Genomic DNA, 27662 nt, shown 5'->3' with positions numbered 1-27662 from the left:
CACACACACACACACACACACACACACACACACACACACACACACACCTCTGTTTGGTTCCCAGGCACCCCATCTCTGTCTCTAAGTCCAGCTCTAGATCAGGCACCTGCACACTCAAGACACACACATGTATATACATAACTAAATCTTTAAAAACAGAAAAGGTGCACGCCCTTTAAACCTAGGGAGGCAGAGACAGGTAGATCTCTTGGGTTTGAGGCTAGCCTAGTCTATGTAACAAGATAGCTAGAGCTACATAGTGAGACTGTTTCAAGTTCCTCTCCCCAACCCCCAAAATTGAACAAATACCATGGTGCCACTTACAATCAATCATTCTAAGTCCTTGGCCATACACTGAAGAAATAAAAACTACAAAAGAATGATGAAAGCTATCAAAGACCTACAAAAAATGAGATGCTTGTTTACAGAACAATTCAGGATTAATGACATGCCTCCCCAAACTGTTCAATAGACTTACTATTTACTGAAACCTGGGTGGAAGGACAAAGGAGCTACAACTGACAGCATCTTCAACAAGTGGACTTGATAAGCAATTTCTTGAGACAGAGTCTCACTGTGTAGTCCCAGCAGTCCTAGAACTCACTCTGTAAACCAGCCTGGTCTTGAACTCACAGAGATCTGCCTCCTTCTGTCACCCAAGTACTGGGATTAAAGCTGGAGCTCCTGTACCTGGCTACTTAACAAAAGAGATAGCTCAGGCTAGCTCAAACTTGCAATCTTCCTGCTTCAGTCCTTGTGAGAGCTGGGATTACAAGAGTAAACCGCCATGCTGGGCCTAAGGCGATTTTAAAGCCATGGGAGTTGAGACTATTTAGCACTGCCGCATGGACAGCAAGCTTATCAACAGCCCTCAAAACTCAGAAATGGACAGAAAAATATGCAAACTTTTTGCAGAAGTACAAATACAAAACTCAACAGGGGAGGAAGAGAGACCTGACACCTAGAGGCCAAACTCCTTGTGTTAAGTCTCGAAGTCTCACAAAAACTGTAAAGTGCTTGCCTTCTCACAAAAACTGAAAGTGCTTGCCTAAGTGTGAGGACCCGAGCTTGACCCTACAGCACAAGTCTGTTTCCAGACTTAGCAAGGCTGAAACAGAGGGACCCCAGGACTTGCCAGCCAGTCTGGCTTACTTGGCGAAATCCTGGCCCGACGCTGCATCACCAATAAATTCATAAATGAATGACTCAGAAAGCAAACAAAACAAAATGTGGGACAGTGCCTGAGGAATAACACCTAGGTTGGGCCCTAGTCTGCATACTCATGTGCACACACACAAACAGAGGCGCACAAAGAAAAAAGCTCCTCCATTTGGAGATGAGCACTTGCCTCAAAATGGTTGGAGACGGCTCAGCAGTTAAGAGCATCTGCTCTCTTTCAGAAAACCCAGGTTCATTTTAATTCCCAGAACCCACAGCTCAGTGTCTGTTAACTCCAGTTCTAGGGGATCTGACACCCTCACACAGACATGTATGGAGACATAACATCAATGAGCATTTAAAGAAAAATGAGATTAGAAAAAAAATGGATCAAAGACTTAAAATTGTCAACACGTTTAGGAAAACCAGGACTCTTAGAGCTAGACACAATTCTTAAGACTTGACATAGAAGTACAACCTATAAAAGGGAAAATGAGTAACTGAGTCTAATGAAAATTTCATGCTCTGTAAAAAGCCCAGTTAAGAGGACTAAAACCTACAAACTATTGACTGGGAGAAGATATTTGCAAATTGCTTACCCAACAAAGGACTAAGACCTAGAATCTTTAAAATAATCAAACCTCAAGTTGGAAGCATAGCTTGGCAGCAGAACACCTACCAAGCAAGTGCAGGATCCCAGCACTGCAAACAGCCACACTACTACCATAAAAACCATCTCAACACCAAGAACTGGGACATTTCAATGCTTGTCAGTTTTATCAGAGACAAATGATGCCCAGAAGATACTAATAACTTAAACCTCCATCATAAGGAATTTGTAAGAACTACTGCAGCAGAGGCTGAGAACTCAGCAGCTGAGGACACCTGCTCTTCTTCCAGAGGATCCGAGTTCAATTCTCAGCACCTACATCAACTCCAGGGATTTATGCCTTCTTCTTCACTTGTGCACATACCTACATGGAGACACACACCTATACAAAATTAAAAGCCTTAGAAACAAGTAGAAACACTACTAGTAAGATGTTAGGTGGTTGTGAACTAGGTACATCAACCTAGAAAATGTATTCTCAGTTTCCATCCCGAGTCCCTAGGCACCATTCTTAGAGGGAACACAACAGCAATGGAACACTTACAGCTACAGGTAGTTAATATGGGCCAGGTGTCCTATGGATTCTATAGTGACAGGAATATCTTCCAGCTAACTTCTGATTGTCAGGACTAGGGTGGCTTTGCAGCAGCACTGACAAAGCCACCTGAGTATTAGCTGGAGATCTCCATTACCTCAAAAAAAAAAAAAAAAAAAAGCAGCAAGCCAGTGGCCCATGTGGCAAGCAGCACAAATTTTTATTTCCTCACACACCAGCAGAATTCCACAACTGGCTTGCTGGCACTACAAGCCCACTCCTCCTCAATCTAGACAAGTTGTGGCCAGCTGTTCTTTCCTGTAAGCCAATTCTAGCTGCTTTTCTGCTTCTCCTTCACCTCTGTGGTAACCAACGGTCTGTGTAGGACAACAGAAGTGTTAAGTCACACAGAGGACTCGGACTGGTACTTTGGGAGGAATGTACCAAGTAGGGTAAGAACTCCCTTTGTTGATAGACTCCCCTTTGGGCAAGCCTTAGCTATGAGTCTCCTGCAGAGGCTAGAAGGTAGACACCCTGCTGCTACTCCCAGCTGCAGAGGACTCAGGGTTCCACCTGAAGGGCAGTCCCCGAGTTGGCTGTGGTAGTCATGAGAGTGACAGTCTGGCTATGGATCTTGTGTACCAGCCAAGTGGACTTTACTCTTGTCCCGGAACTAGGGCCTTCCAAAGGCCTTCACAGCACCTGCTTCCTTCAGATGTTCTCTAGTGACACGGAGAGGGGAGGGAACCTCTCAGGCCAGTAATCACAACTCTGCCATACACTCCAAGTACACTTCCCAGGAAGCTCAAAGTGTCCAGGTTTTCTGTCTCTCAAGTCAGCCCTCCTCTGCTGGGCCACATCACGTAGGCATTATTGGGGAGCTAGGGGGAGGAGCGTACACTCAGAATCTTGGAGAGCTAGGGGAGGAGTGTGAGTGTGTGTGTGTGTGTGTGTGTCTCCAAAATAAGGGAGAGAAGAGATACAGAGCCTGGGAAGATACCAGGCATCCACCAAAACAAAAGGATTTATTAGGACCACCCATCCTTTGGAGGTGCTGAGCACCCCTGACTCTGGCCAAGGTCCTACAGGGACAGTTCACCCCTCTCATGCTGGGTGACAACTCTGGCCTGCCCAGCACTCACTGCTGGGTCCTGGAGCAGTCAGGTCTTTGGAATGGAGTCTGAACTGATGGGAAAGGTCATTTGGCTAGCTCCTCGGCCACTGCTTTCCGCATCTTGTCCTTGAGGTAGGCACTTTTCTGCCATTCAGACTTCAAATCCAGCCATTCATAATATGGGACCTGGAAGAAGGTAGTAGAGACAGGTCACAAGGACCAAGGAGTCCTTTCCTGCCTCACATGGCCAGTGGCCCTTCCCACTTCATCGGTGCTGTTGACTGACAGCTTTAAACACCCAGTCCTTGGCCTCAAACTCCTCAGGAAGAGTACAGAGCTTGAGGCTATGTACATGGAAAGGTCCTGGCAGGGACAAAGAGATTGCAAACCAGATAGGTCCCAGCAAGGTTACTGAAGAAGATGTGACAGAAACTTTATGTAGCACTCCGAGCTATGAACTTTGTTGTCTTGGGAGACTCAGCACTTGCTATGTGATCTGAGCATGGAGGCATTCCTGTGCTGCAGCTTCCAGCTCCACAGTCATGCAGCAGCGGTCAGTCACAGGTCTGAGCCCTAGCTCCAAAGGCAGAGCAAGAGGTCCCATGGGTGCAGCACCTTCACTGTAATGTACCCACAGGAGGCAAGCTAAGCTTCTGTGTGTAGAGTGGGCTGGGGCAGGGAGAGGTACCTAGCTTAGGCTCGAGAGCTGGCTTTCTCCCTATGTCCTTCCTGCTCTAGTGGCTCTCCCTCTGCTGTGACCCCTTGCTCAGCAGGTACTCACATCTACCACCAGGAAGCCTGCAGACAGCACATGTCGACGGGCCAGGACAAACCGGCCCAGCAAGTCCTTGCTTCTGCTGTTGAAGTTGGGGAACTCCCAGCGTAGGAAAGCGATCCTAGCAGGAGAAAAGGGTGCTCATCAAGCACATTCCCAGATCAAGACTGAGTAGTTAAAGGCATTCAAGAACTGCAGTACTGCTGTACCCCCTACAGGACATAACCAGGGATCCCTAGTCACATACCTTTTAGCTCCTGGGGGTAGTGGCTGGTTCCCTACTGGCTGGGCAAGGTGAGGAGCAACAAAATCTCTAAGGGGCAGGAAGTGGCCATCAGCATCCAGGAGCACCTCTGCGTCTGCAGGGAGGGAACAGGGTGAGAACCCGGAGGCGATGCCTCAGAGAGCCCAGTGTACACACAAATAGGCATTAGGGAGAGGTAGGTACCCGCAGTTCTCTGCGGTGTTCCTTGCTATACAATGCAGTGTTACAAAGGGCCTGTTAGACTTACACCCTTTCCCAGCAGAAGGGGACCTTACCCAGCACCCAGCCATACTGTGTGGCCACCTCCAGGCTGCCTTTGTCAGAGTTCCCCAGCAGTGTCTTCAGTGTCTCCTGCAGCTCCTTCTGTAGGGGTGTCATCTTCTTGTTAGAGGGTGAGGGACTGGGGGCAACAGCTGAGGCTGGCAGGAAAGGGCCTTTATATTCAGGGTGCTCCAGCAGGGCAGTGGTGTTGATGTGGACTAATTTCTGGAAGGTACTCTGGTCCTTTGGAGACTTGCTCTCTGGGGGAGGGAGAGAAAAAGGGAGGCTGATGTACAGCACAGGTGCAGAAATGGGGATCACAAGAAACACAGCGGCATCAGGAGTTTCCACCCAGCCTTAGGCTGGTGTTCCAAGTTCCGAGGTTGTGCTTTGTGTGCTCTGTCCTTCTCCCATCTCTGCTCCAGTGTCTTCCCTGGCTGGTAAACCCGAGAGCCTCCATGTTACAGTAGAGTCCATGATGATGTATGCAGGGGAGAAGCCTCACCTAGAAACGGTGTGTAGAGTCCAGGATGGAGAACTGTTTGCAGCTCTGCTCCTTGCACTTGCTGCAGCACACACAGTGCCCACACCAGGTCCACCTGCAGGGCTGGCTCCAGGCTCCCCAGCATAGAGCCCAGCTTCTCATGCACCTGAGCAAGGAGTACAGTGAAGAAAGCAGGTTCAGCCAGCGACCGAGACACCCTAGGAAAGTCTGCAGTGAACCTGTGTTCTTGACCTGTCATACTGGAGCCAGAGGCAGCTACTAAGGAAGCAAGACCATTCATAATCTTGACTTGGTAAGGAAGGCCTGCACCAATCCCAGGCTGATGTACAAGAATCTTCCCTGTGTCTGGAATCCAGTATCCTGGTGTTATTTAGATATTTTACTCACACCCTACCCACAAGCAGGGACCCAAGGTCTCAAATCCCTTGTGATACTCTGTAGCGGGCACCGTGATGAAGTAAGAGTATCTGGTCAGGGCACCTAGGTGGGGATGTGGCTGTTGTCCCTGGCTGGCTGAGAGTCACACCAGGCAATGCCTCAGTAGTTTGCCTGTATGTCAAATGTTGTGCCCACTCCCATCCCCTAGTGTAGGAAGTGGTAGTTCAGTGCTCATACCAAGTTGAAGAACTGATCCTCTTGTTCAGGATGGAAGTTCAGCCGGGCAAAGGCAAGAAGAATGCTGCACAGCTGGGACAGGGAGATATCTTCCACTCTGCTCAGGAGGTGCTATGACATTAGAGGGACTAAGTCAGGGCCCAGCAGCCATTTTCTCCCCTCTCTAGAGCTCAAATCATTCACCCAGCAGTAGCTTTAGGAATCCAACTCCCTGACAGTGGCTTTAGAAACTTTCTGACAGCTACAAGGACACGCGCACACAGACCTCATGTCTTTACACAATTCTACTTGGAGTAAGAGCTCCCAGCAGCTACAGTACAAAGGTACCCTTCCTTCCTGTACAGCCATGGCTGCCCCAAGATGAATGGAAACAGGATACTCAGAAACAAAACAGGCAACTATTTAATATGTTTCCCCTCACCATTAGACATCACCTTCCAAATCAAAGTAAGAGAGAAGTCTGTATTTATGACCCACAAGTAAGTATTTTCAGCTTGGCTTTGACTTCATAATTAAGCAGCAGTTTCCAACGGAGGCCTCTACAGATAGCCCTGTGGTCCTAACTCACCTGAGTAAAGGCTTCAAACAAAGGCAGGTTGAGCCACTTGAGGAAGGCAAAGGACTTGGCGCAGCGGGCCACCTCTCCAGGTGTCATGCTGGGAATGAAGGGTAGGAGGTCAGTAGCTAGGCGCTGGGACACTTGAGTTTGGTGGAAACTGAGCTTACCTGTGGGATGGAGCAGACACCAGAGATCAGCTGTGGGGGAGGTCAATGCCCCACACCCACCGCAGACTTCCCACCTAGGGGCTTGATGTCTGTGACTAAATTTAGCCCTGAACCTAGCTAGCATGGGGAACAGAGCTCAGGAGTCACAGAGTTTGTGTGGCAGCCTTCTGGGCCAGTGCTTGCCATCATTAGGACAGGCACTGAATTTGACACAGCTGCAACTGTCTATGGCCTGGGCTCTCTCTTCTTACCATAGGCATAGGCCAGGTCCAGGAGCATGCCTTTTGTCATTGGGAAGGGCTTCTGTACCAGGTGGTAGGAGATGGCCCGCAGCAAGGGCACCGACCGCCGGCTCTGTGCTGCCAGAGTCACTAGCACCTTCCGCAGCTCATCAGGGCCAAACTGCTCCACCAGCTCCAGGCACTGTCAACCACAGCCGCGCAGGGATCAGCTGAGGTGGTTGGGATGAGCTGGGGGCAGGGGTCCCATCCAGTGCAGCCCCTGTGAGACAGCAACTGGGCCTGAGCTGACTCAACACAGGCCCGGCTGCACAGAATCAGCCTTCTGGCCTGCCCCAGGGACTCCCAGGTCTGGAGTGTAATGTCTGCAACCAAATTTATCCCTAGGTCCCAGGGTTGGGGACATAGGGCCCATGAGCAGCAGAGCTTGCTGTGGCAGCCATTTGGGCCAGCTCCCATCATGAGAGGATAGGAACTGAATTTGACTTGACTGCAGGGATAGCAACACGGTGGGAGTAGTGGACACAGCCACCTTTGTTCTAGCTAGTAGCTGAGCTGGGCATGGGATAGCTCAGGCCTAACCGGGACTCCTTCGTTAACTTTAGAAGTTGCCCATCACACCCACTTCTTATGGTTAGATGCTGGATTTACGTAGCTGGTACCTGTTCCCATTGATGCCTGAGGCTAAGCAGAAGCTTCCAGGGCTCTAATCCCATTTCCCTTTCTACAGAAGACTATCACCCAAGGAATAGGCCCAAAGTCCCAGGAGGTCTGTTCTCAGCCCCATACCTTGTCTTCCAGGTGGTTCATCAGTGACTCTGAGAGGTGCTCTGTCATTGTCATCATGGTCACCAATGTACGGCTGTCATCAATCTCTGTCCAGCGCCTCTCCAGGTGGATCAGCAGCTCAGCCAGCAGCTCCTGGGAACCCTGCTCCTTCATGAAGGAGGCACAGGACTCAACCAGGAAGACTAAGTGCTTGTACTTGAGCCTCCGCAGACGCCAGCGAACTTCCTGTTCCACTGACCGCAGCTCCTTGGAGATCTGAGGAATCACTAGTGTGTACAGGCTTCGAAGCAGCTTCACAAGGGTCACATGCCAGACAGAAGTTATCTGCACAAAAGAGGACACGCTAATACAAAACAAGTTCCAAAGGTGTTTAATATGGCCATTGTGAGCAGCTCCTCCCCCCTAGCCTCACAGGACCTGTTTGCTGCGCATGCTCCTGCAGCCTCCAAAGAACTCTGTGCTTTACTAGAGGAGGTCTAGGTAGTCTGCCATTGCAAGAAAGAGTTCTAAGTGTTAACAGAGATTCCTTAATACAGATTCAATCTATGTGGCTGGCATAGCCATGTGGTGCATTCCTGAGCTGAAAGCTCAACAGATAAAACACAGGTCAGAGAATGTGGGCCTTGCCTCCAACAGCACCAGCTTTCTGGCCAGTTCTGTAAGAGTACTACTTTTGTTTATAATGACATATTTTTAGGTATTGGAGAAGAAAACGAAAATAAACAACCCCACAGTTTTTCTTCAGAAAAATTATTTTGAGCCTGTAAGGCTCCAACCCTTCTACCATTCTTTAACAAGTTTCTGGTGATGTGGTATTGTCCCCAAGTCTCAGAATAGAGTCCAGATCCTGTTCTAATGCCACCTGATTATTTCCAAAGACACTGATTCTTCTGTGGATGGAGTGACTCAGGTGTTAGGAACCAAGAGCCCACCATCAGGGAGGAGAGCAAATAATGTGAGGTGTGATAATGACTGTCATTACTTGTGCCAAGTCTCTGCACCTCTGAAAGGGAAACAGAAAGCCCGGCGGAAGGTGAGCTGGGAATGGAGAAGCTGCTATCTGAAGGGCTGAGGAGGCAGGGCAAGGACTGCAGTCATTCTAGTCCCTGGGAGGTCTGGGTGCCTGCATCCAGACCACATCCACCTAGATAAGTCCATCTCACCTTTGTGCACACACAATGGGATTAGTGTAGCGTCTCAAAGAACGCTGGTGCCTCACACAGGAAGCAGTGCTCTGCACTAGGGGAGCCTACTCAGAGACTGTGGGACCTCTCAGACCTCTGTATTTCTAGACAGAGGCTTTAGAGCCCCAGTTTCCTTTTTTCTTTCTTTTTTTTTTTGTTTTTGTTTTTCAAGACAGGGTTTCTGTGTAGCCCTGGCTGTCCTGGAACTCACTCTGTAGACCAGGCTGGCCTCGAACTCAGAAATCCGCCTGCCTCTGCCTCCAAAGTGCTGGGATTAAAGGCGTGTGCCACCACCGCCCGGCAGAGCCCCAGTTTTCAAACCTGGGCAGCAGCAAACCCCATCATCATTTTACATCTTAAAGACCCGGTTTCATACCTCAGAAGATAATTTAGATGGTCAAAGTATTTGCAGTTAAGCCTGGTGGAGGAGAAAACTGACTTCTATAAGGTGTACTCCGACTTCCGCATGCACTCCATACTAACACAGACAAAATAACTATTTAAAACCATAAAACCTCTTTGTTTCTACTGTCATTGTCTTTCAATTCTGTAAAACAAGGTTTAGTCTTATATTTTAAGACTTTATCTATGGGAACAATAAATAAAACAAAAAATCACCAACACTCAGAACTAAAGTAAAACCTCATAGACTAGGGGTTTATTAAGTTTATTTTATGAATTATATACTCAGGAAGAAACAAGTAAAATCTGACTTGATGTAGTGTAAGCTATGTAACATACTTAACTATGAAAGAACAAGAAAGAGTTCTTTCGCTGGGCGGTGGTGGCGCACGCCTTTAATCCCAGCACTTGGGAGGCAGAGGCAGGTGGATTTCTGAGTTCGAGGCCAACCTGGTCTACAGAGTGAGTTCCAGGATAGCCAGGACTACACGGAGAAACCCTGTCTCGAAAAACAAAACCAAAACAAACCAAAAAAAAAAAAAAAAAAAGAAAAAAGAAAAAAAAAAAAAAGAAAAAAGAAAGTACTTTCTGTATTATCTCGTTAAAAATAGCCACATCTTACAGTGATTTAAAAGTCTACAGCTTGTAAAGCATTTAGCACAACTTTATCACATGGAACTAGGAAGTGAGGGCCAGTTTGGCCAGCGCAGGTTTGTACTTCCTCTTAGCTGATAGAACCCAGGGACAGCTGTGTGAAGGAGTCTTTCCTCACACTGGACACAAACTGGCTGTTGTTGAGCAGGGCTGCAGAACCACACAGACAGGCCCTGAATGTGGAAAGAATGTAGTCCTAGGTTTAGGGACCCTCCATTAATTATACTGCATCTCCTGACTTCAAGACGAAGCTCTACTGTTGAGAGGAAAGTACCAAAGTACTGGAAAGGACCAGGGTCATCTCTACTTCTGATGCCAGGTGTTGGGCTGCCTGTCTTTGATTTACTTAACAGGCTCCTGGGAGGATAAACAAAAAGCACAGCAATGTTCTTTGAAAACGAGAAGAAATACCAAGAGAATGCCTAGGGGTAGTGGTGCATACTTTAATCTCAACACTCTGGAGGCAGAGGCAGGTGGATTTCTGTGAGTTTGAGGCTAGCTTGGTCGGGGGGCGGGTGGGGGAAATTGATCAGCAGTGGCTATTTCCCCCCATGTACATGGAAAAACTGCTCACCTGACTGTCAACTAGCCTGACAAGCTGCCGAAAGCGAGCATCCTCTACAACCAAGGCCTTTTCCTTTGGCTTCTCAGACAGGAGGTATGACAGCCTGATGAGTATGTGGGCCGCATGATTGTGGTGCAGGCTATGATCACCGCCTAGCAGTTCCAGAAGCTCCTCTGGTCTGGTGGCTTTCTCAATGAGGCAGTCCACCTCTTGGTGCTCTGGGTAGGGAGTGAACACCTGCTCTTTCCCCAACAACTCTGTCAAGGAACCCGATGAGGGGGAACTGGCGGAGGAATTCAAAGTCTTACAGGCCACTCCAGCAAGTCTCAGTCGGGCAACTGGAGCAACGGTAGGAACTAGGCGGGTAGCTTCTCTAAGCAGGCAGGTGCACTGCTTCATCAGGCGAACTGCCATGATGGTGAGGGCAGGGAAGAGGGAGGGAGAAAAGACTCCTAGTAAGTGACTCCAAAGTCCTGAAAAGAAAAGGAATATTACGTGAACCTAGAATGAAACCATGACAATGGCAGCAAGATTCGGTGATCTTAAGCAATTGGCCTCAATCTTTTCTGTTTTAACACCCATTACATCTCAAACAGCACTTTCAGAAGCGCAAGTCTGGGAGCTTCTGCTTCAGGATAGAGTGGTCAGATAGCTCAGCTCAGCATTCAGCCTGGGAGGCACCCAGCTTAGGTGCACTTTCAAACTCCCCAGGTCTTCCCCAACTCTTCCTTGATACAAATCTGTGTGTCTTACACAGTGCTACGTTATTTTGTTTCTAATTTCAAAAGTATCCAGGATCAAAAAATTATTGGCTTAGATATTCTAAGAATGATTTTGGGAAACTTAGGATACATAACTCATGTTCCTGAAACTCCTGGGAAAACAGGAGAACAAAACTGACACAGGAGTGAGACTCTTCCAACCGCATCAGTTAGGGTGCCTCAGTAAACAACCGGAAAAAAGTCACCCTTTCCTAACTTTTGAATTCTTCTTCTTTTTTTTTTTTTTGGTGGTGGTGGGGGTAGAGAGATGGCTCAGCAGTTAAGCAGTTAACTGCATTTGCTGTTCTTCCAGATAACCAAAATTCAGTCCCTAGAACCCTCATCATGTGGCTCACAACTGCCTATAATATAACTCCAGCTCCAGGGATCTGACTCTCTCTGGGCCTCTATGTGCTTGAATGTGTATCCACACTCATATATACAGACATACAATTAAAGAAAAAATCTTTTAATGGGCTTAAAAAAAAAAAGACTACAATTACTTTATGTAACTTTTAATCCCCTTGCCTCCACCTCCCAAGTGCTAAGATTATAGATATCCAACCACTCCTGGTTTTATGCAGTGCTAAGGTTCATCTAGGTCTTCATGTGAGCTAACAAGCAGTTCCAACTGACTCATACCCCACAACCCTTAAAAGCAAAACTCACAAACCGAATCGATTACTGGAAACAAGCCCTACCACCACCCAGAGTCCCCGCCTTGGCAATTTTAACCCAATCCCTACAATACAGGCTCCATTCCAATTATGCTTTGCACTTGTATCCCACAGTGCAAGACTTGCTACTGCGTTCTCTGCCAATCACAGGGCATGGCAAAACATTGCCTTTTTCTAAGTCTTGTAAAATGTTACCTTCTTGGAGCACATGCTACATATCCACATGACGTTTCTTTCGACAATTCTGCCAGTCTTGTTCTCTAAGGTGAGATAGGAACCAGATAAGACGAGTTACTGGACCTTGATTCAACTAAAGCAGAAAACACCCTAATTTTTTTTCTGCTTCCGGGAATCAGGTATATGGCTAGCTTATTTTATTGTTACGTGAGCACATTACTGCAGCTGTAAAAAAGGTTGGCTTAATTATACTTATAGGGAAATACAATATGGCTCAGAAGGGGGTCATCTGCCAAAACTCAATATCCATCACTTACTGAACCCAGTCAGTCAAGAAGCCCTGGCACATTATCGATTTCCAATACAACTTTAAAAAGCAATTTAAGTCAAGCCTGCGATTAAGTAAATATCAACCCTGTAACCTAAAATGCAGAAACAAGAAAAGCGACTGGCGGGGGACGCCAAGGGTCACTGCGGGCAGCGTAGCTTCCCCAGCTAGGCCTCGTGCCCAACGCCGGCCGAGGGGCGCGTGCGCAATCGTAGGCCGGAACCGAATTTGCAACCGGCCAGCGCCCTTGGGTCACAGTGTCAAAAGCCCCTTTCCTGGCTCCCCCCACAATAGCCCCGCCGGTCCTTACTAACTGCTACTCCTTCCCAGCCACCCTTCCAGTCTCAGATACTCACGCTTAGAAACCCAGTCTCTCCACGACGCCAGACTGGTGCGGCGATCACCCTCACTGACCTCCATCAGCCGTACGGCCTCCACGCGGCCCGGCGCGCTCACGTACGTCACCGGTGCGCCGCCGGAAATTAGGTGGTCGAGTGCTCTCGGAAGGAAGCCACGCCCTCTGCTCGTTCCGGGCAGGCGTAGTCTTTGCTGAGCTCAGTCTTCCGGGGTTGGGAAGCGTAGTGACTGTCTGGTAGTGGGAAACTTAGACGGGAAGGAGAAGGTGAATTCTGGAAGGCAGGGTATGTTGGACCAGAATCTCTACTTTTGTGATGTTTGGGTAGCGACTGTAATGTCAGTCCGTTCTGCCCCATTCCCTTGGGCTTTTCACAGGTCCTGTAGGAGAGGCGTGAGTTGGTGCCGCGGTGGTGGCTTCGGGGTTTGGGGCGGGAAGGCGTTGGTTGCTAAGTGTCGACTAATTACAGAAAAGCGAGTTGTAGCTCCAGCTGCAGGTTTTTTCGAAAATGCAAACAGTTTGTCTAGATTAAACAGCTAAAGAACAGACCATATACAGTGTCATAACTATAAATTCCTGTAATCTCAATAATGGAAGCAGGGGTCTGAGGGCTAGCTTGTACTACTGTCGAGGCCCTGCTTCAAGAAGCAACCCGGCGTGGTGGCACACACCTTAAAATCCCAGTCAGGAGATAGAGGAAAAAGGATCTTTGAGTTCGTGGCTAGCTTGGTCTACATATCGAGTTCTGGACAGCTGGGGCCACCTAGAGAGACCCTGTCTTAGCACGCCGCCGGCAGGACTGAAGGAGATAGCTTTGCCCAAAAGAAAACAAACTACAAAATGTTGGGTAGGATGGTAGGGCGGTGAATTTTCCTTGTAATCCCAGTGCTAGGGAAGCAGAGACTGGATATCTGGGACAAATGTGTATGTGTGCATGAGGAGACCACAGGAAAACGTGGGGAAATTTGTTTCTTCCGTTATGTGGGCTCTGGAACTCAGGTCAACTGCCTTTACCCCCTAAACTATTTGTTTTTCCATGTAGCCTTGGCTGTCTTGGAACTCAGTGGGTATATCAGGCTGGCTTTGAACTTACAGAGAGCCCCCTCCTTCCTCCTCTCGAGTGCAGGATTAAAGGCATGGGCCATCACTGCCAGATTCCCACTAAGTTATTTTGCTGGCCCTAATTTTGTAAACAAGAAAAATTTAAAATTTTTCCTTAAAATTTTTTATGTTTGTAAGAGTGCATTGCTCCTCTTATTTTTGGCTAAAATCACTCTGGTTCTTGTTTAATAAAAGATTGCTGAATTACCCCGGGAAGCTCCTCTTGCTTTAGCCCCACAGTGGGTAGGACTATATTGTCACACTGGGTTTACCTTGGTTGTTCTTGTTTAAGAGTCTCATGCTGAATTAAAAATTTAGCTCAAATAGGTCAAGGATATATAGATATAAAACTCTTAAGGGAAAACATATTTTTACTATCTTGGATTAAACTGTAGTTTCTTAGGATACCAAAAGCAAAAATGACAAAAAGAAAAAGAAAAAGATAAAATGGACCAGAAAGGAAATGAAAGGCTGCAGTGGTGGACATACCACTACACCCAGCTGAGGATGTTTAAAATTCTTAGTGGCGGGACTGGATTAATGAAATAAATGCCTCAGTGGTTAAGAGCTGGCCATTCCAGAGCACCCTGGTTGGATTCTCAGCACCCACAGAGTGGCTCACAGCCCTCTATAACTTCAGTCCTGGGGGATCCGACGACCTCTTCTGGCTTCTGTTGGTGTTGCAAGGTGGTGCACACATATACCTATACACACAAAAAAGTTAATTCTTCACATTTTTATCAATAAGCAACTCCTAATTTAGATTGTCAGAGAGTGACTGGAGAGTTGATTCTTTCTGCTCTTTCTGAGCTTAGCCTGACTACATAGAGATTCCCTATCTCCTCTATTTTTCTTAAAGCCTATAGCGCCTGATATTCCCAGGCAGTCTCCCATCCAGGTACTAACCAGGCCTGACCCTGCTTGGCTTCCAAGATCAGACGAGATCAGGCACGTTCAGGGTGGTATGGCCACAGACAGCCTGTCTCCTCTATTAACTGATATTGTACCAATGTACAGGTCTTTGTGGTCACTGAAACCTGAGTAGAGTGGTATCAGCAGGTTATAAAACCTGTGAGCATGGGCTTCCCCTGAATGGGTTCCCTGTGGTTGTAGGCTCCTGATGACTGTGGTGTCCTCACTGAGTTACACTGCTATCCTCACTTACAAGTTTTGAGAAAGATCTTCCCAGAGCAGGATAGAAGGTGACCTATGTCATGGAAGCCAACCATCCCAGGCGACTCAGTGGTGGGAGTCATCTCTGGCTTCTTAGTTACTTTTCTATTGCTTTGTCAAAACACTGGGACCAAGAAAGCATTTAATTGAGGGCTTGCTTACAGTTTCAGAGGGTTAGTCCATGACCATTATGGCAGAGCTTGGTGCCAGGCAGGCAGGCAGGCAGGCAGGCTGGCAGGAGGAGTAGCTGAGAGCTCAAATTGGTCCTCAAGCAAGAGGAAGAGAGCAAGAGGATAAATGGGATTGGTAGGGCTTTTAAAACCTCAGAGTCTGCCCCTCCCACTCCATGACACACCCCTCTAATAAGGTCACTTGTCCTAATTCTTCCCAAACAGTTCCTCCAGCTGCAGACCAAGCACTGGGATATGTGAGCCTCTTCAAACCACTTTAGCTGGTAAAACAGACAAGATTCCGATTGATGAAGACACAGGCTCAAGCCAAGAGAGTGGACCTAAGTTTCCTTGTGAAAGGGCTGACCGTCCAGTCTCATGTATTCAGTATAAAAGTATCTTTTATTTACCCAATGTAATTGTCTCAGAGGCTTACTGCCTCTGTTTGCTAACTAGACCTAGTCTTGGAAGCTTCTAGCCTTTGTACAATCTTATCTCAGCCTAGAATGTTTTCAGCCTCTGAAGCTTACTGTTGAATAATCTCACTCTTTCTAGGCCTTTCTGAACTCTGGCTGGCTGGTCAACTCAGCTGTTCTGGCTTGGAACTCTCCACACGGACTGACTCAAACTGGTTTCTTTCTTGGCCTCTTTTTGCTTTACTTGGACTCATGCTAACTTTGACAGTCTGTTGTAATCTTCTAGCTCCTTCTCATTCTCTGGCTTGTTCTTATCTTTGTCTAGCTTGTTCTCTCTGCAATCTATCTCTGTACAACTTCACAGTAAAACTGCCTCCGTCCTTTTCTCTGCACTGCCCCTTAAGTAGCTTCCCTTTCCTCTCTCTTCTCATGAGAGTTGGGCTTATCCTATTCTGTCAAATCTTTTTCTGATTCATCACTTTGCTACTCAATTAGATAGTCATCACTTTCAAACATGGGTGCTTTCTTCTACAAACTAACTTTACCTTCATTGTTTGGGATTAAGAGCATGTACTAAGGGGGCTGGAGATGGCTCAGTGGTTAAGAGCACTGCTCTTCCAGAGGTCCTGAATTCCCAGCAACCACATGGTGGCTCACAACCGTCTGTAATGGGATCTGATGCCCTCTTCTGGTGTGTCTGAAGAGAGTGACAGTGTACTCACATATATAAAATGAATAAATAAATCTAAAAAAGGAACATTTAAAAAAAAGAGTGTGTACTAAGAATGAGTCTGCATTTCAGCCAAAGGGATTAGAAGTTTGTGCTAAGAGCTGCTACACCATAACTAGAGACAGGTTTTCCAGTAAATAACACAACCTCAGGGTTCACAGTGTGAGCAAATATTCTGCAACAGTTCATTGAAGGGCTGGAGCCTCTGAAGACAGAGCACCTCCACTCAGGATTCCTCAAAGCTGTGAACCACCCTTGTCTCATGCCATACCTAGTCACAGTTCCCGGGAACCACAGGCTAGGCCAGGTGCCAGAGGTCGTGTAGCCCCAGGTGGCAGAACTGATGGCACCTAGAAGTAAGGGAATGGGTTCATTTTCTCTGCTAACTAAATAATTCAAAGGTAGGAAAGATGTGTTATTGGGGATCTTGGGGAGCCCCAGGAGAGCCATTACATGGCACCTAGGGAATCAGGCTTCTTTCTTAGGGTTTCTATTAATAAAATAATTTAGGAACACACACAAATGGAAGCCTAGGACAATTAGAGTTCAAAAAGACCCAGGGCAGGACAGCCATAAACCTCAAAGCTGTCTGGAGGAGAGCTGGGGAATGGAGAAGAGCCATGCAGCTTGAGCTGGGCAGTTCACAGGTCAGCCACCAGGTGGCAGGCATCATGTGATTGGGAGCTAGCGCCATGCAGCTTGAAGTAGGGGCTCACAGGTCAGCCACCATGACAGGCAACCTTGTGCTGGAGAGTAGGGCTTTAGGAAAAGAACAAGTTAGATAGGGGATTTCAGATGGACTTTGGCCAGTGTCTTCGTTAGGTTTCTATCACTGTGATAAAAACCATAGCCAAAAGCAACTTGTGGCGGAGGGAAGGGCTTACATTTCCACATCACACATCATCATCAACGCAAGTCAGAAATCCATGGTGGAAACTGGAGCAGAAGCCATTGCTGGGGTTGGCCTTGTGCACAGTGAGTTCTGTGACCCAAGATCTCGTGGTAATCTGGACATGGGCATTGTATTGACCAATGTGCTGTAAAGAACGCTTCTTAAGGCTTTCCCTGACTCTGTTGCCTGCCTGTGGATGCTGTTCTTCTAACTAGGCTGCCTCGTCTGGCCTCAGTGGGCAGGATGTGCTTAGTCCTGCAGTGACTTGAGGGAATAGAAGGAAGGACCACTGTTCCTGAAGTGAATGGTGTGGATGCTGAAACTGAACTGGATTTCAGCTCCAGGCACAGGACCCACTGAGTCACCTGAGCACACAGCAGCCTGTGGAGCTACGACGCCACCTCACCTCAGACCCAAAAGACAAAAGACAGAATCACTAATGCTTGACTGTCCTTTCTATGCAGAAAGATTATTTTTTAGAATGGAAACTATAGGACCAGCAGTATAAGTAAAGGCACTGAAGTGACATGTTCAGTTGAATGGAAGATTTGAATCACTGTGAGCCTGTACTCACTAGTAAGTCAGACAGCCTCAAAGGTGAGAGAGGTACCACCGTCTGGCATGGGAAATGCCATTGTCAAACTTAATTAATAATGAATTTTCTCTCAACTCTTTCTGGGATATTAATATATACATACATATATATCATAATATATATTATATATTAATAAAATATATTGATATATTAATATAACAATATTGTGGTGGTTTGAATATGCTTGGCCCATAGGGAGTGGTACTGTTAGGAGGTGTGGTGTGGCCTTGTTGGGGAACTGTGTCACTGTGGGGGTGGGCTTCTGAGGTCTCCTATGTTCAGGGTCCACCCATTGCAGAAGAGAGCTTCTTCCTAACTGCCTGAGGATGCCAGTCTTCCTAGCTGCCTTCGGACCAAGATGCAGAACTTTCAGCATCTTCTCCAGCACCATGTCTGCCTGGATGCTGCCGTATTTCCTGCCATGATGATAATGGACTGAACCTCTGAAGTTGTAAGCCAGCCCCAATTAAATGTTTGCCTTTATAACAGTTGCCTTGGAGGGAAGGGAGAAAGGTTTTAATTAAAGCACAATCTCAAAAATTAAAAAAAAGAAACTATAAAAAAAAGAGTTGCCTTGGTCATGGTGTTTCTTCACAGCAATGAAACCCTAAGACAATTATATATAATATAATGGTATATTTATAATATAATAATATATATGCATACATACATATGTAGAAGTTAGGACCTGGTTCTTCTTTCTAGCCCCATGCTCCCAAAAATAAGACTCAGACTCAAAATATTACAAATACCTTGGTGATATAGCTAGGCTCTTCTCTGACTAAAACATAATTTATTATAACCCATTTACTCTAATCTGCATTCTGCCATGTGGCTAATTACCTGTGCTCAGGTACTATGTATCTTATCTTGTCACATCTTCCCGGGTGAATCTTCCACTCCTGACTCTATCCAAGAATTATTTCTGCCTCTCAGATTCCCACCTTCTATTCTACCCACACATACGTATTACATAATATATACATGTGTGTATATATGTATATATAATATATACATATGCATATACATATATACACACATATATATACACACACAAATTTACACACATACACTCCTACACATATAAATCTCCACTTTGGATCAATATTATTATCTTTGCATCAGTTTTTCATATTATATCTGATTAGGAAATAAAAATTATACATTCCCTATTTGTATGCAAAATTTTATTAAACAAGTTTCTGATTCAAAAAAGAATGCTTCCCAATAATCTCTAACTGGACAATAAAAGACTAGAGTCTGTGACTGGGATTCAGGGAGAGGAAGGCAGAACTTAAGATGGAGTAGGGGGGGTCTCAGGTAGGGACCATGGGGATAAGGAAAAGGGGGAAGAAAGAGGTCACCATGAGGCAGGATGGACTGTAATGCTTGATCAAGAGAAAATCGCTATGAAGATACACATTGAACAGAGGAAACAGAGCAGGACTCAGTTGCCAAGTAACACGGGGCCTATGGCTGGGATGTAGGTGAGAATCTGCCCAGCATGATGCCAACAGCTTAATAAAGTACTCGGTTTCTGTGTCTTTTATTTGGGAGCTATACAGGCTAGAGTGGGGCAGAAACAGCTCATCGAATTACTTCAATAGGCCATGAAGGAACTGGCTTGCTCTTCATGGCTTGTTCAGCCTGTTTTCTTACAGCATCTAGGACCACCTGTCCAGCGGTGACAATGCCTACAGCTGGCTAGGCCCTCTCACATTAATCATCAATCAAGAAAATGTTACACAGACTTGCCTACAGGCCAGTCTTGATGGAGATATTATTTTCAATTGAGGTCCTCCTCCCAAAGGACCCTGGCTTGTATCAAGTTGATAAAAGCAAAACAAAACACGCCCCCAAACAAACAAAAAACAAAACAAAAAACAAACTAGCCAGCACAGGCAGCATCTGAAAGAAAAAGACATGGGAAGAAGACGAAATAGCTCCACATTTCCTTGTTGCTGTGACCAAAAGTAACTGAAGAGGGAAAGGAGGGAGGAAAGGACAGATTATTTTGGCTCAATCCATCATGGAGGAGAAGGTTGGCAGCAGGAGCCAGACACTTAGTAACATTGTTACAGGTGCGGATCTGAGTCCAGAGGGGAACCTGCTGAGACTTCCGGGTCCCTGTCCCAGAACAAGGAGTTGGATCAGATATACTTAGATACTGATAGAAATAGAGACATTTTATTAAGAATAAGAAAAACAGTCTTCAGAGATGGCTCAAGGGTTAAGGACACTTACTGCTCTCGCAGAGGACTGGAGTTTGGCTCCTAGCACCCACATAGCAGCTCACAACAGCCTGTAACTCCAGTTCCAAGGGATCTGGCCTCCTAGTGCATGTAAACTTATGTAAACAAACACACATAACAAATAATAAATCTTTTTTAAAAAGAAAAGAGAAAAATACTCCCGAGAATGGAAGTGTACAAAACAGCTCCTAATGCAAAAGTTCTCCAGTGGCAGGACCCTTTATGGGTCTTTTGCATAAGTGCTTCCATCTCAGATCTCCCAGCTTTCAAGTGTTCAAGTGTGCAGTTTTGTTAGATGCTGCCCTGGTTCGGAGGGTGCGTGTGTGTGTATGAGTGTGCCTGCTTGTGTGTGTGTGTGTGTGTGTGTGTATGTGTGTGTGCCTGCCTGTGTATGGCCCAGGAGAATGTTGGATGTTGACCAGAGTCTTACTGAAACTGAAGCTTGCCACTTTAGCTAAGTCTGATGGTCAGCAAGTTCCCAGAATCTATCTTTCTCCACCTGTCAGTGCTAGAGTTACAAGCACATGTAGCCATGCACAGCTTCCCTGTGAGTGCTGGAGATCTGAACTCAGGAGTTCTTACTTTCATGAGATGTGCTCTTACCCACTGAGCCGTCTCTCTAGTTCCTTATTTTGATCATGGCGCTCTTTCTTCTGCCACTGTGCTACCTCTTCAGTCAGAAAGCACAGAGAAATGAATGCTGATAGTCAACTGGCTTCTCTTCCTTCCTTCCTTCCTTCCTTCCTTCCTTCCTTCCTTTCTTTCTTTCTTTCTTTCTTTCTTTCTTTCTTTCTTTCTTTCTTTCTTTTTTTGGGGAAGAGAGGGTTAGAGACAGACTCTAGAGCAGTTCTGGCTGCCCTGGAGCTCACTCTGTAGACCAGGCTGGCCTCAAACTCAGAGATCCTCCTGTCTCTGCTTTTTGAGTGCTGTGCTTAAAGATGTGTGTCACCAGGCTGGTGAGATGCCTCAGAGTTAAGAGAACTGGCTGCTCTTCCAGAGATCCTGAGTTCAATTCCCAGCAACCACATGGTGGCTCACAACCATCTATAAATGTATATGCAGCAGAGCAGTCACATACAATAAATAAAATAAAATAAAATAAAATAGTCCAACTCGATGAAGAAATGAGTTTTCTTTGGGTTGCTTACAAGAGTATGAGTGAAGCTGTCTTAGTTACTTTTCCATTGCTGTGATAAGCCACTATGACCAAGGCAACATATGGAAAGAATGTATTGAGAGCATACAGTTTCAGAGGGTTAGAGTCCATGACCATCATGACAGGGAGCATGGAAGCAAGCAGACTTGGTGTTGAAGCAGTAGCTGAAGGTTTGCATCTTGATCCACAGTAGGAGGCAGAGAGAGAGAGAGAAAGAACATACACTGGGATGGCATGGACTTTTAAAACCTTGGTGACACATCTCCAAAAGGTAACACCCCCCTAATCCTTCCCAAAGAGTTCCACTAACTGAGGACCACATATTCAAGCATATGAGCCTATGGGGGCTATTCTCATTCAAACTACCACAGGGGGTTACTTATAGGAGCAAACACAACTTAATTACCCAAAGCCCACCATAGTATGAGTAATGACTCATGAAAACTGGGAACCTGGAGCACACTGCACAGTCTGTAGCAGCTTAATGGGTTGGAGAGGGTCCTTTACAAGTAGCTTGCTGGTTTGAGTTTTTTCCATGCACCTTGCTGGCCTGAGAGTGTCTCTCAGCAGTTTTTAATGCTTATATAAATTTGAGGAAGGAGGAGCCTAGTACATTTGGTCAGTTTCAGAAACTTCCTGAAAGTTTTGTGTTGTTTATTGCCTGAGTTTTAACTAGCTTCTCTGTAGGATGGAAATTTTTGGCTTTAACTGCCACCCCTGCCCCCCCCCCTTTTTTTTTAAAGAAAATCCCATGCCTTTCTAGGGTTCTCTCCAAGCTGGAAGATTTTTATCTTAGAGGAAATTGCTATAAAACACTACCTTAGTCTGATCCAGTTCATTTGAGATGCAGCCAAATCATAGCTTCAGATGAGTGAGTGTAAGAAACATTTTTATTTTATGTTTTCCTACCCAGGTAGCCTAAAAAGGACCCTTATTTCCCAAGTCCCCTCTTTCCTCTTTATACTCTTTACCAATTGCATCAGAATGTCAGTCCCATCAGTTATGAAGTTGAGCCCTCACCAACGTGGTGAAACACAGTCACCACTACATCTGAGACAAAAGACAGGGGCCATTTTGGCCAAGAGTGCTTCTTTCTAGACTGGTTTGGGTTCTGACACACACTTCTTTTTGCAAAAAAGAAATTGCCTTGCCCTTGCTGGATTACTTTTGCTTTTTTCCTGTGTTTCTTTGTGTGACATCAAGATGATTATCTTCCCAGCACAGAGGTTTCAGAGGGTGGTTTCCTGTTGGGAGCCGTGTCCTAGCAGAAAGCGGCTATCGTCTTTGCAGCCGTCTCAGGCCATATATTTGAATGTTGATACTTTCCCATCCTGACAAGAGACTTGTTTTTCTAGCGTGATGTTTTTGCAAACAGCCCACAATAGCTGAGCACATGCTGATAAACATCATGTTTTTCTCACATGTACTGGACTTATGGTTTAGTGTCCCCAAATGCAAGGCACTCGTGGTTAAGTGTCTCCAGCTGCACTCTCCTGCTTGTGCTTATATACCCGTAATTAACTTTCAATAAACGAGACTTAATCAGACAACTAACTTGTCTCCATTCTTCGAGTCTCTTGCCCCTCCATCCCCACTCTCTCCCTTTCAGACCCCATTGACTGACCCTTGGGCTGGGTCAGTTTCCATAGCTTCAAATGGGGTCTTGTCACTTGGAGACTTCTACAGGTTCAGATAGGGCTGGTCACCACAAAGACCAGGCATAGGATTAGTGTGGGATGGACCTCCCAGCTCTATTCATGACCTCCAGGTAAGAAAGAGTTGAATTTAGTCACCAACAGTCAGTAGTTTAATCAACAACGATTATGTAATAAAACCTTCCTAAAAGCTCTGGACATGGATGCTTAGGAAAACTTCTGGTGTGCCTGGTAGGTATCTGTCCCATAGGGACATTCTTGCATCTTCCACTCCTTGGCCCCACCCTATGTCTCCTCATCTGTGTGATGTTTTAAATAAGAGTGGTCCCCATAGGCTCATAGATTTGAATGCTTGGCCACTAGGGATTGGGAGGTATAGCCTTGTTGTTGGAAGAAATGTGTAACTAGGGGTGGTCTTTGGGATTTCAATAGCCCAAGCCAGGCCCAGTGGCATCCTCTCTTCATGTTGCCTGTGGGTTTGGATGTAGAACTTCTAGCTCCCTCTCCAGCACCACATCTGCCTGTGTGCTATCAGGCTTCCATCTTGACCCTCTGAAAATGTAAGCCAATTAAATGTAAGCCCCAATTAAATTAAATTAAACTCTTATAAGAGTTGTTGTGGCCATGGTGTCTCTTTCCAGCAATAGAACATTGACTGAGACAATCTGGCTACTCCTGATCTCTGTCCTTCATGACAAATGCTTATTTATAAGCTCGGTGTTTGAAGTGTTTTTGTGATTTATTATAATGGCTTGTTTAACTTGAAGCTATTTCTGGAGTAGTTAGTGTCAAGACCTGGGCTCTGGCAGCTCTAACAAGCTAGGCTCAGCCATCTGTCCTCAGTACACCAATTAAAGAATCATTTAGTAGTGAAAAACAGATTTATTCAGTGTGGCCATGCTGAGGAACAAATAAAGAGGCTCATTGACTCCCTAGGTCCATCTTTGAGGTCCTGGGTGAGGTTTAGACTTACATAGCGGGTATTCTTGGTCAAGATGTGGTCCTGCCCACCACTGACCTGTCATTGTCTCCAATCTATCTGAAGATAAGGTGGTCTGGTAAGTTGTCAACACTATGTGAAGTCTCCTCTTGCGTTGGTGTGATAAAGACCATGATCAAAAGCTACTTGTGGGAGGAAAGTCGTAGTCCACTTTGAAGGACCAGAATAAAGCAGGAACTGAAGCAGAGACCATGGAGGAACTTTACTGGCTTGCTCACCCTGACTTGTTTAGTCTGGTTTTATTTATTTATTTTTTTTAATATACTTCCAGAGCTACCTGCCCAGGGATGACACCACCCACAGTGATGTGGGTTCTCCCACTCCAATTACTAATCAAGAAAATGCCTCACATGTCTACAGGCCAATCTGAGGGAATCTCAAATGAGGTTCCCCTGGGTGACCTTGGCCTGGGTCATGTTGGCTGGAAAAACAACCAAAACCAAGTAACCAGCACAAGAGGCAGGTTCCTCCTGACTGGACAGAACTTCCGCCCTTTTATTCTCCCAGAGTGAGATTCCTGGAGAAATTCCAATCCTTGACATCCGTTGTCTCAGTAGCCTGATAGCCAAAGGGAGGGGTCAGGAGTCTCTCTTTAGACCATCTCTACTTTTAGTTACAAAGGGACAGTAGAAGTGACCGAATAGGGAGTGTGGGAGGCTCTAGACTTGGAGATGGTTTCTGAAGTTGGGATTGAACCTCTAACTTGTGGAGTCTGATGTGAATCTTGTCTGACTGTGTCAGGATTGGCATGAGCTGTGTGTTATGCTGCTTGTGTCAGGGTAGGGCACACATGCCTTGCTGGAGAGCCTATACAATGCTGGCTGGGAGCTGTGTCAGTGTGTGGCCACCCTTATTCTGCACACTGGATTACTATGCCTTAATTCCTCCATGCTCCCACTCTAGCTTAGGCTTCAGGGCCTTGACTCCCTGTGCTGGCTAGTCTTACGTCAACATGACATAAAACTAGAGTTATCTGAATGGAACCTTAATTGAAGAAATGCCTCCTTAAGATCCAGCTGTAAGATATTTTCTTAACTAGTTATTGATTGGGGTGGGAGGAGCACACTGTGGGTGGTGCCGTCCCCTGGGCTGGCGGTCCTGGGTCCTATAAGAAAGCAGGCTGAGCAAGCCAGGGGAAGCAAGCCAGTAAGCAGCATCTTCCATGGCCTCTGCACCAGCTCCTGCCTCCAGGTTCCTGCCCTGTTTGATTTCCTGTCCTGACGTCCTTCGATGATGAAGGACATGAATGTAAAGGCCAAGTAAACCCTTTCCTCCCCAACTTGCTCTTTTGGTCATGGTGTTTCATTGTGGCAATAGAAACAGTAATTGAGACACGCCCCTTGCAAGTTCAGCTTCCGCTCACCTGTGGCTGACTTGCCACCCTGGAGATCCTAGAGTAATGCAGGCCTGGGCTTGCTTTGTCATTCCTTCAGGAGCTCAGGACAGATAGACAGACAAAAAGACATAAAGCCAAATGGATTTTTATTAGCAGCAGATAGAATATAGCATTATGTTCTCTCTGGATCCAAGAGTGAAGGTTCTTGCTGTACAGGCTGGGGCTGGTCACTCCTGACAGGCAAGGATCCCAGGGCAGGCTGCTCACTGAAAGGATATCTCTGTAGGGGATACAGATGGGGATGAGAAGAGGGAGGTTACCTCTGCTTCTATCCTAGTCAGACCCAGCATTCCAGGGAGCTGAAGGGCAGACCCCTTTATTGGCTTTGCGGGTGAGCATGTACAGTTCTTTACACTGCCCCCTAATCACTGACAGGCAGGTCAGTGAGACACACCCACCGACAGGAGGGATGCCCAGGCCACAGGTGGACATGGACAGCTGGACTTGAGCTCACATTAACTTTGAGCACTTCATTGTTTCCTCAGGTTAAGTGCCAAAGGCACCATGTGGCTCCCTAGACTCACCAGGACTAGCTTTGAGTGCTAGAATGGTCTGTTCTCTCAGGCCTCCTTGCTCATTGATATTCACTTCTGCCATGAGCGGCCACAGCAAGTCCCCACAGGCTTGCAGGTGGTGTACGTGGATTGGCTAGGACATTCTCCTCCTACCCTGGGACCTAGTCCTGGGCTGTTCTTACATCGTATCTGCTCTTGGATCTGATAAGAGTAAGGTGGTGGCCAGAGGAGGTCTAGGGAGAAATGGGGCTCCATTGAGGCTGCCTACCTGATTGTGGGGGCTCACATTTCATGACACAGTTAGTGTTGCAGCATTTCATGTTGCCATCACAATCACTGTCTCGGGAGCAGAGTACAACCTTTGGGCATGGCCCAGCAGCGATCATCTGGAATGAATTCCAGGGGCAGCGGCCAGCCTTTTCAACATTAGCTGGGGAGAGATCATAATGCATTCTCTTACCACCCAAAGCCCTTTAACATGCCCCAGCCTGGCTGAGCGCACCTTACTGAACTCCTGACTGAAAAGACCCCCATTTTGTGAATGGGGCATTTGTTGAGGTCTGTCCTATCATCGGGCAGCACCTTTGGAAGACCAAGACCCCAGGGGTCAGGATGGGCAGCAGGCTGCAGGGAGGGTCTGGCAGCGGGTGGGGCCCACAGAGTTGGTGTGTGGATAAAGGGCTATGTGTCCTCTCTAGGTAGACTCTTGACCCTGCTGGGTCCTCCCCACCACCAGGACTGGGTGGGGACTTACTGTTGACAGGAGTTTGGCAGGTCCGGCCACAGGAACTGGGACAACACATGGCATTCTGGGCACACTCCTCGTTGGTTCGACAGTTGATACAATCTGCGTCCTCACTGGAGCTGGCTTCAGGACACATGGACTGAACTGTACAAAAGATGGGGAGGGATATGGGGGCCTAGATGTCACCCTGACTTGTAAGGCTTCTCAGAAGAAGGCCTGGAGACACAGATAGAAGCTACAAAGAGGAGCCTTTGAGGAGCCTTAAAGGTGAACAAGACAAAACAAAACCAAAAAAACCAAAAAACCCAAAAAACCTGCCAGAATTGGAGTCTGGGTGATAGAAGCATGAGAAAGCAACTGTGAAAATTAGGAAGCACATCACGGCTTGTGGTCCTACGCAGAGCATTAAGTCACAGGCTCGTGGTCCTACGCAGAGCATTAAGCCACAGGCTCGTGGTCCTAGCAGAGCATTAAGCCACAGGCTCGTGGTCCTACGCAGAGCATTAAGTCACAGGCTCGTGGTCCTAGCAGAGCATTAAGTCACAGGCTCGTGGTCCTAGCAGAGCATTAAGCCACAGGCTCATCATTATAGGTAGAGCATTACAAATCTGACCAGAAGTGACCAGGGCCTGAGACTAACTCCCATCAACCTGTCTCTCAACCTGAACATTTTGTACCCAGGTCCCTGGCTGTGCAGTTCGTGTGGGACAGTCCCCTATTTCCTGTGACCCTTGGATTCTCTCCTAGCGGTGTCCTTTTGCTCCTTGCCTCCTCAGCATAGACAGCTGGGATCAGTCTTGGGGGACTGTCCAAGCCACACCCTGCAGTAAGGTGAATAGCTGGGGCCTACCTGAGTTGAAGACTTGTTCCTGTAGGTTCCGAGCAAGGGCCACCTCCAGGGCCAGCAGGCCAAGAACAAGGCTGATGAAGCAGCGCATGGCGTCGGTGGCAGGCAAGTGACTGATGGCAGTCTGAGTGTTCGGGATGCATTTAAAGGACCTACAAGAGGAAGACACTGAGGAAGGGGGGGCAGGCTGGCATAGCCCTAGATGGGCTAAAACACTTCCTTCTTGGACACACAGAGAGCAGGCCCAGGCTGCCAGGAACAAGGGCCACAGCGGAGGCCAGTTTTAAAAAGTCCTTTGTAAGGGTGGTCATTTTTTTTCACTTA

The 27662-nt window shown here is 46.8% G+C and overlaps 2 protein-coding genes, 2 non-coding genes and 1 pseudogene across 4 annotated transcripts; all 5 read right to left on the bottom strand.

Annotated features, from left to right (window-relative positions):
• Positions 1 to 2504: 2504 nt before the first annotated feature.
• Tbrg4 (transforming growth factor beta regulator 4) lies at positions 2505 to 12796 on the bottom strand. Its single transcript, XM_028777358.1, has 12 exons — positions 12697 to 12796; positions 12031 to 12095; positions 10407 to 10870; positions 7593 to 7916; positions 6816 to 6987; positions 6407 to 6564; positions 5839 to 5949; positions 5224 to 5368; positions 4733 to 4978; positions 4440 to 4551; positions 4199 to 4313; positions 2505 to 3603 (listed from the first exon to the last, which is right to left on the bottom strand). Exons 3-12 carry the CDS (start codon positions 10809 to 10811, stop codon positions 3502 to 3504), a joined length of 1890 nt encoding a protein of 629 aa, XP_028633191.1. The 5' UTR covers positions 10812 to 10870; positions 12031 to 12095; positions 12697 to 12796; the 3' UTR covers positions 2505 to 3501.
• Positions 6648 to 6784, bottom strand: LOC114631080. The gene has a single exon (XR_003712899.1). It is a non-coding gene; the product is annotated as a small nucleolar RNA SNORA5 (small nucleolar RNA).
• On the bottom strand, positions 7163 to 7298 carry LOC114631088. Its single transcript, XR_003712900.1, has one exon. It is a non-coding gene; the product is annotated as a small nucleolar RNA SNORA5 (small nucleolar RNA).
• LOC114630699 (whey acidic protein-like) lies at positions 12747 to 27429 on the bottom strand. The gene is made up of 4 exons (XM_028778988.1): positions 27342 to 27429; positions 26501 to 26635; positions 26015 to 26176; positions 12747 to 12943 (listed from the first exon to the last, which is right to left on the bottom strand). The coding sequence occupies exons 1-4, from the start codon at positions 27427 to 27429 to the stop codon at positions 12747 to 12749; spliced, it is 582 nt and encodes a 193-aa protein (XP_028634821.1).
• Positions 14654 to 14772, bottom strand: LOC114631072 (annotated as a pseudogene).
• Positions 27430 to 27662: the final 233 nt, after the last annotated feature.

Source organism: Grammomys surdaster, unplaced genomic scaffold (assembly GCF_004785775.1).
Source record: "Grammomys surdaster isolate TR1022 unplaced genomic scaffold, NIH_TR_1.0 67, whole genome shotgun sequence".
Classification (NCBI taxonomy): domain Eukaryota; kingdom Metazoa; phylum Chordata; class Mammalia; order Rodentia; family Muridae; genus Grammomys; species Grammomys surdaster.
The sequence above is the reverse complement of the archived record's forward strand: the minus strand, read 5'-3'. Positions and strand labels throughout refer to the sequence as shown.

Bases quoted from the DNA above. Each gene is read 5' to 3' on its own strand.
- Tbrg4 (XM_028777358.1), bottom strand. From the start codon at position 10,811: ATGGCAGTTCGCCTGATGAAGCAGTGCACCTGCCTGCTTAGAGAAGCT. The intron at 6,565-6,815 runs GTAAGAAGAGAG...TCCATCCCACAG, and splicing joins GGACCTGGCCTATGCCTATG to GTAAGCTCAGTTTCCACCAA. The intron at 5,950-6,406 runs GTGAGTTAGGAC...CTAATGTCATAG, and splicing joins TGTTTGAAGCCTTTACTCAG to CACCTCCTGAGCAGAGTGGA.
- LOC114630699 (XM_028778988.1), bottom strand. From the start codon at position 27,429: ATGCGCTGCTTCATCAGCCTTGTTCTTGGCCTGCTGGCCCTGGAGGTG. The intron at 26,177-26,500 runs GTAAGTCCCCAC...ATCTCTCCCCAG, and splicing joins CTGCCAAACTCCTGTCAACA to CTAATGTTGAAAAGGCTGGC. The intron at 12,944-26,014 runs GTAGGCAGCCTC...TTCCCGTCTAAG, and splicing joins ATGTGAGCCCCCACAATCAG to TTTCCCACTACCAGACAGTC.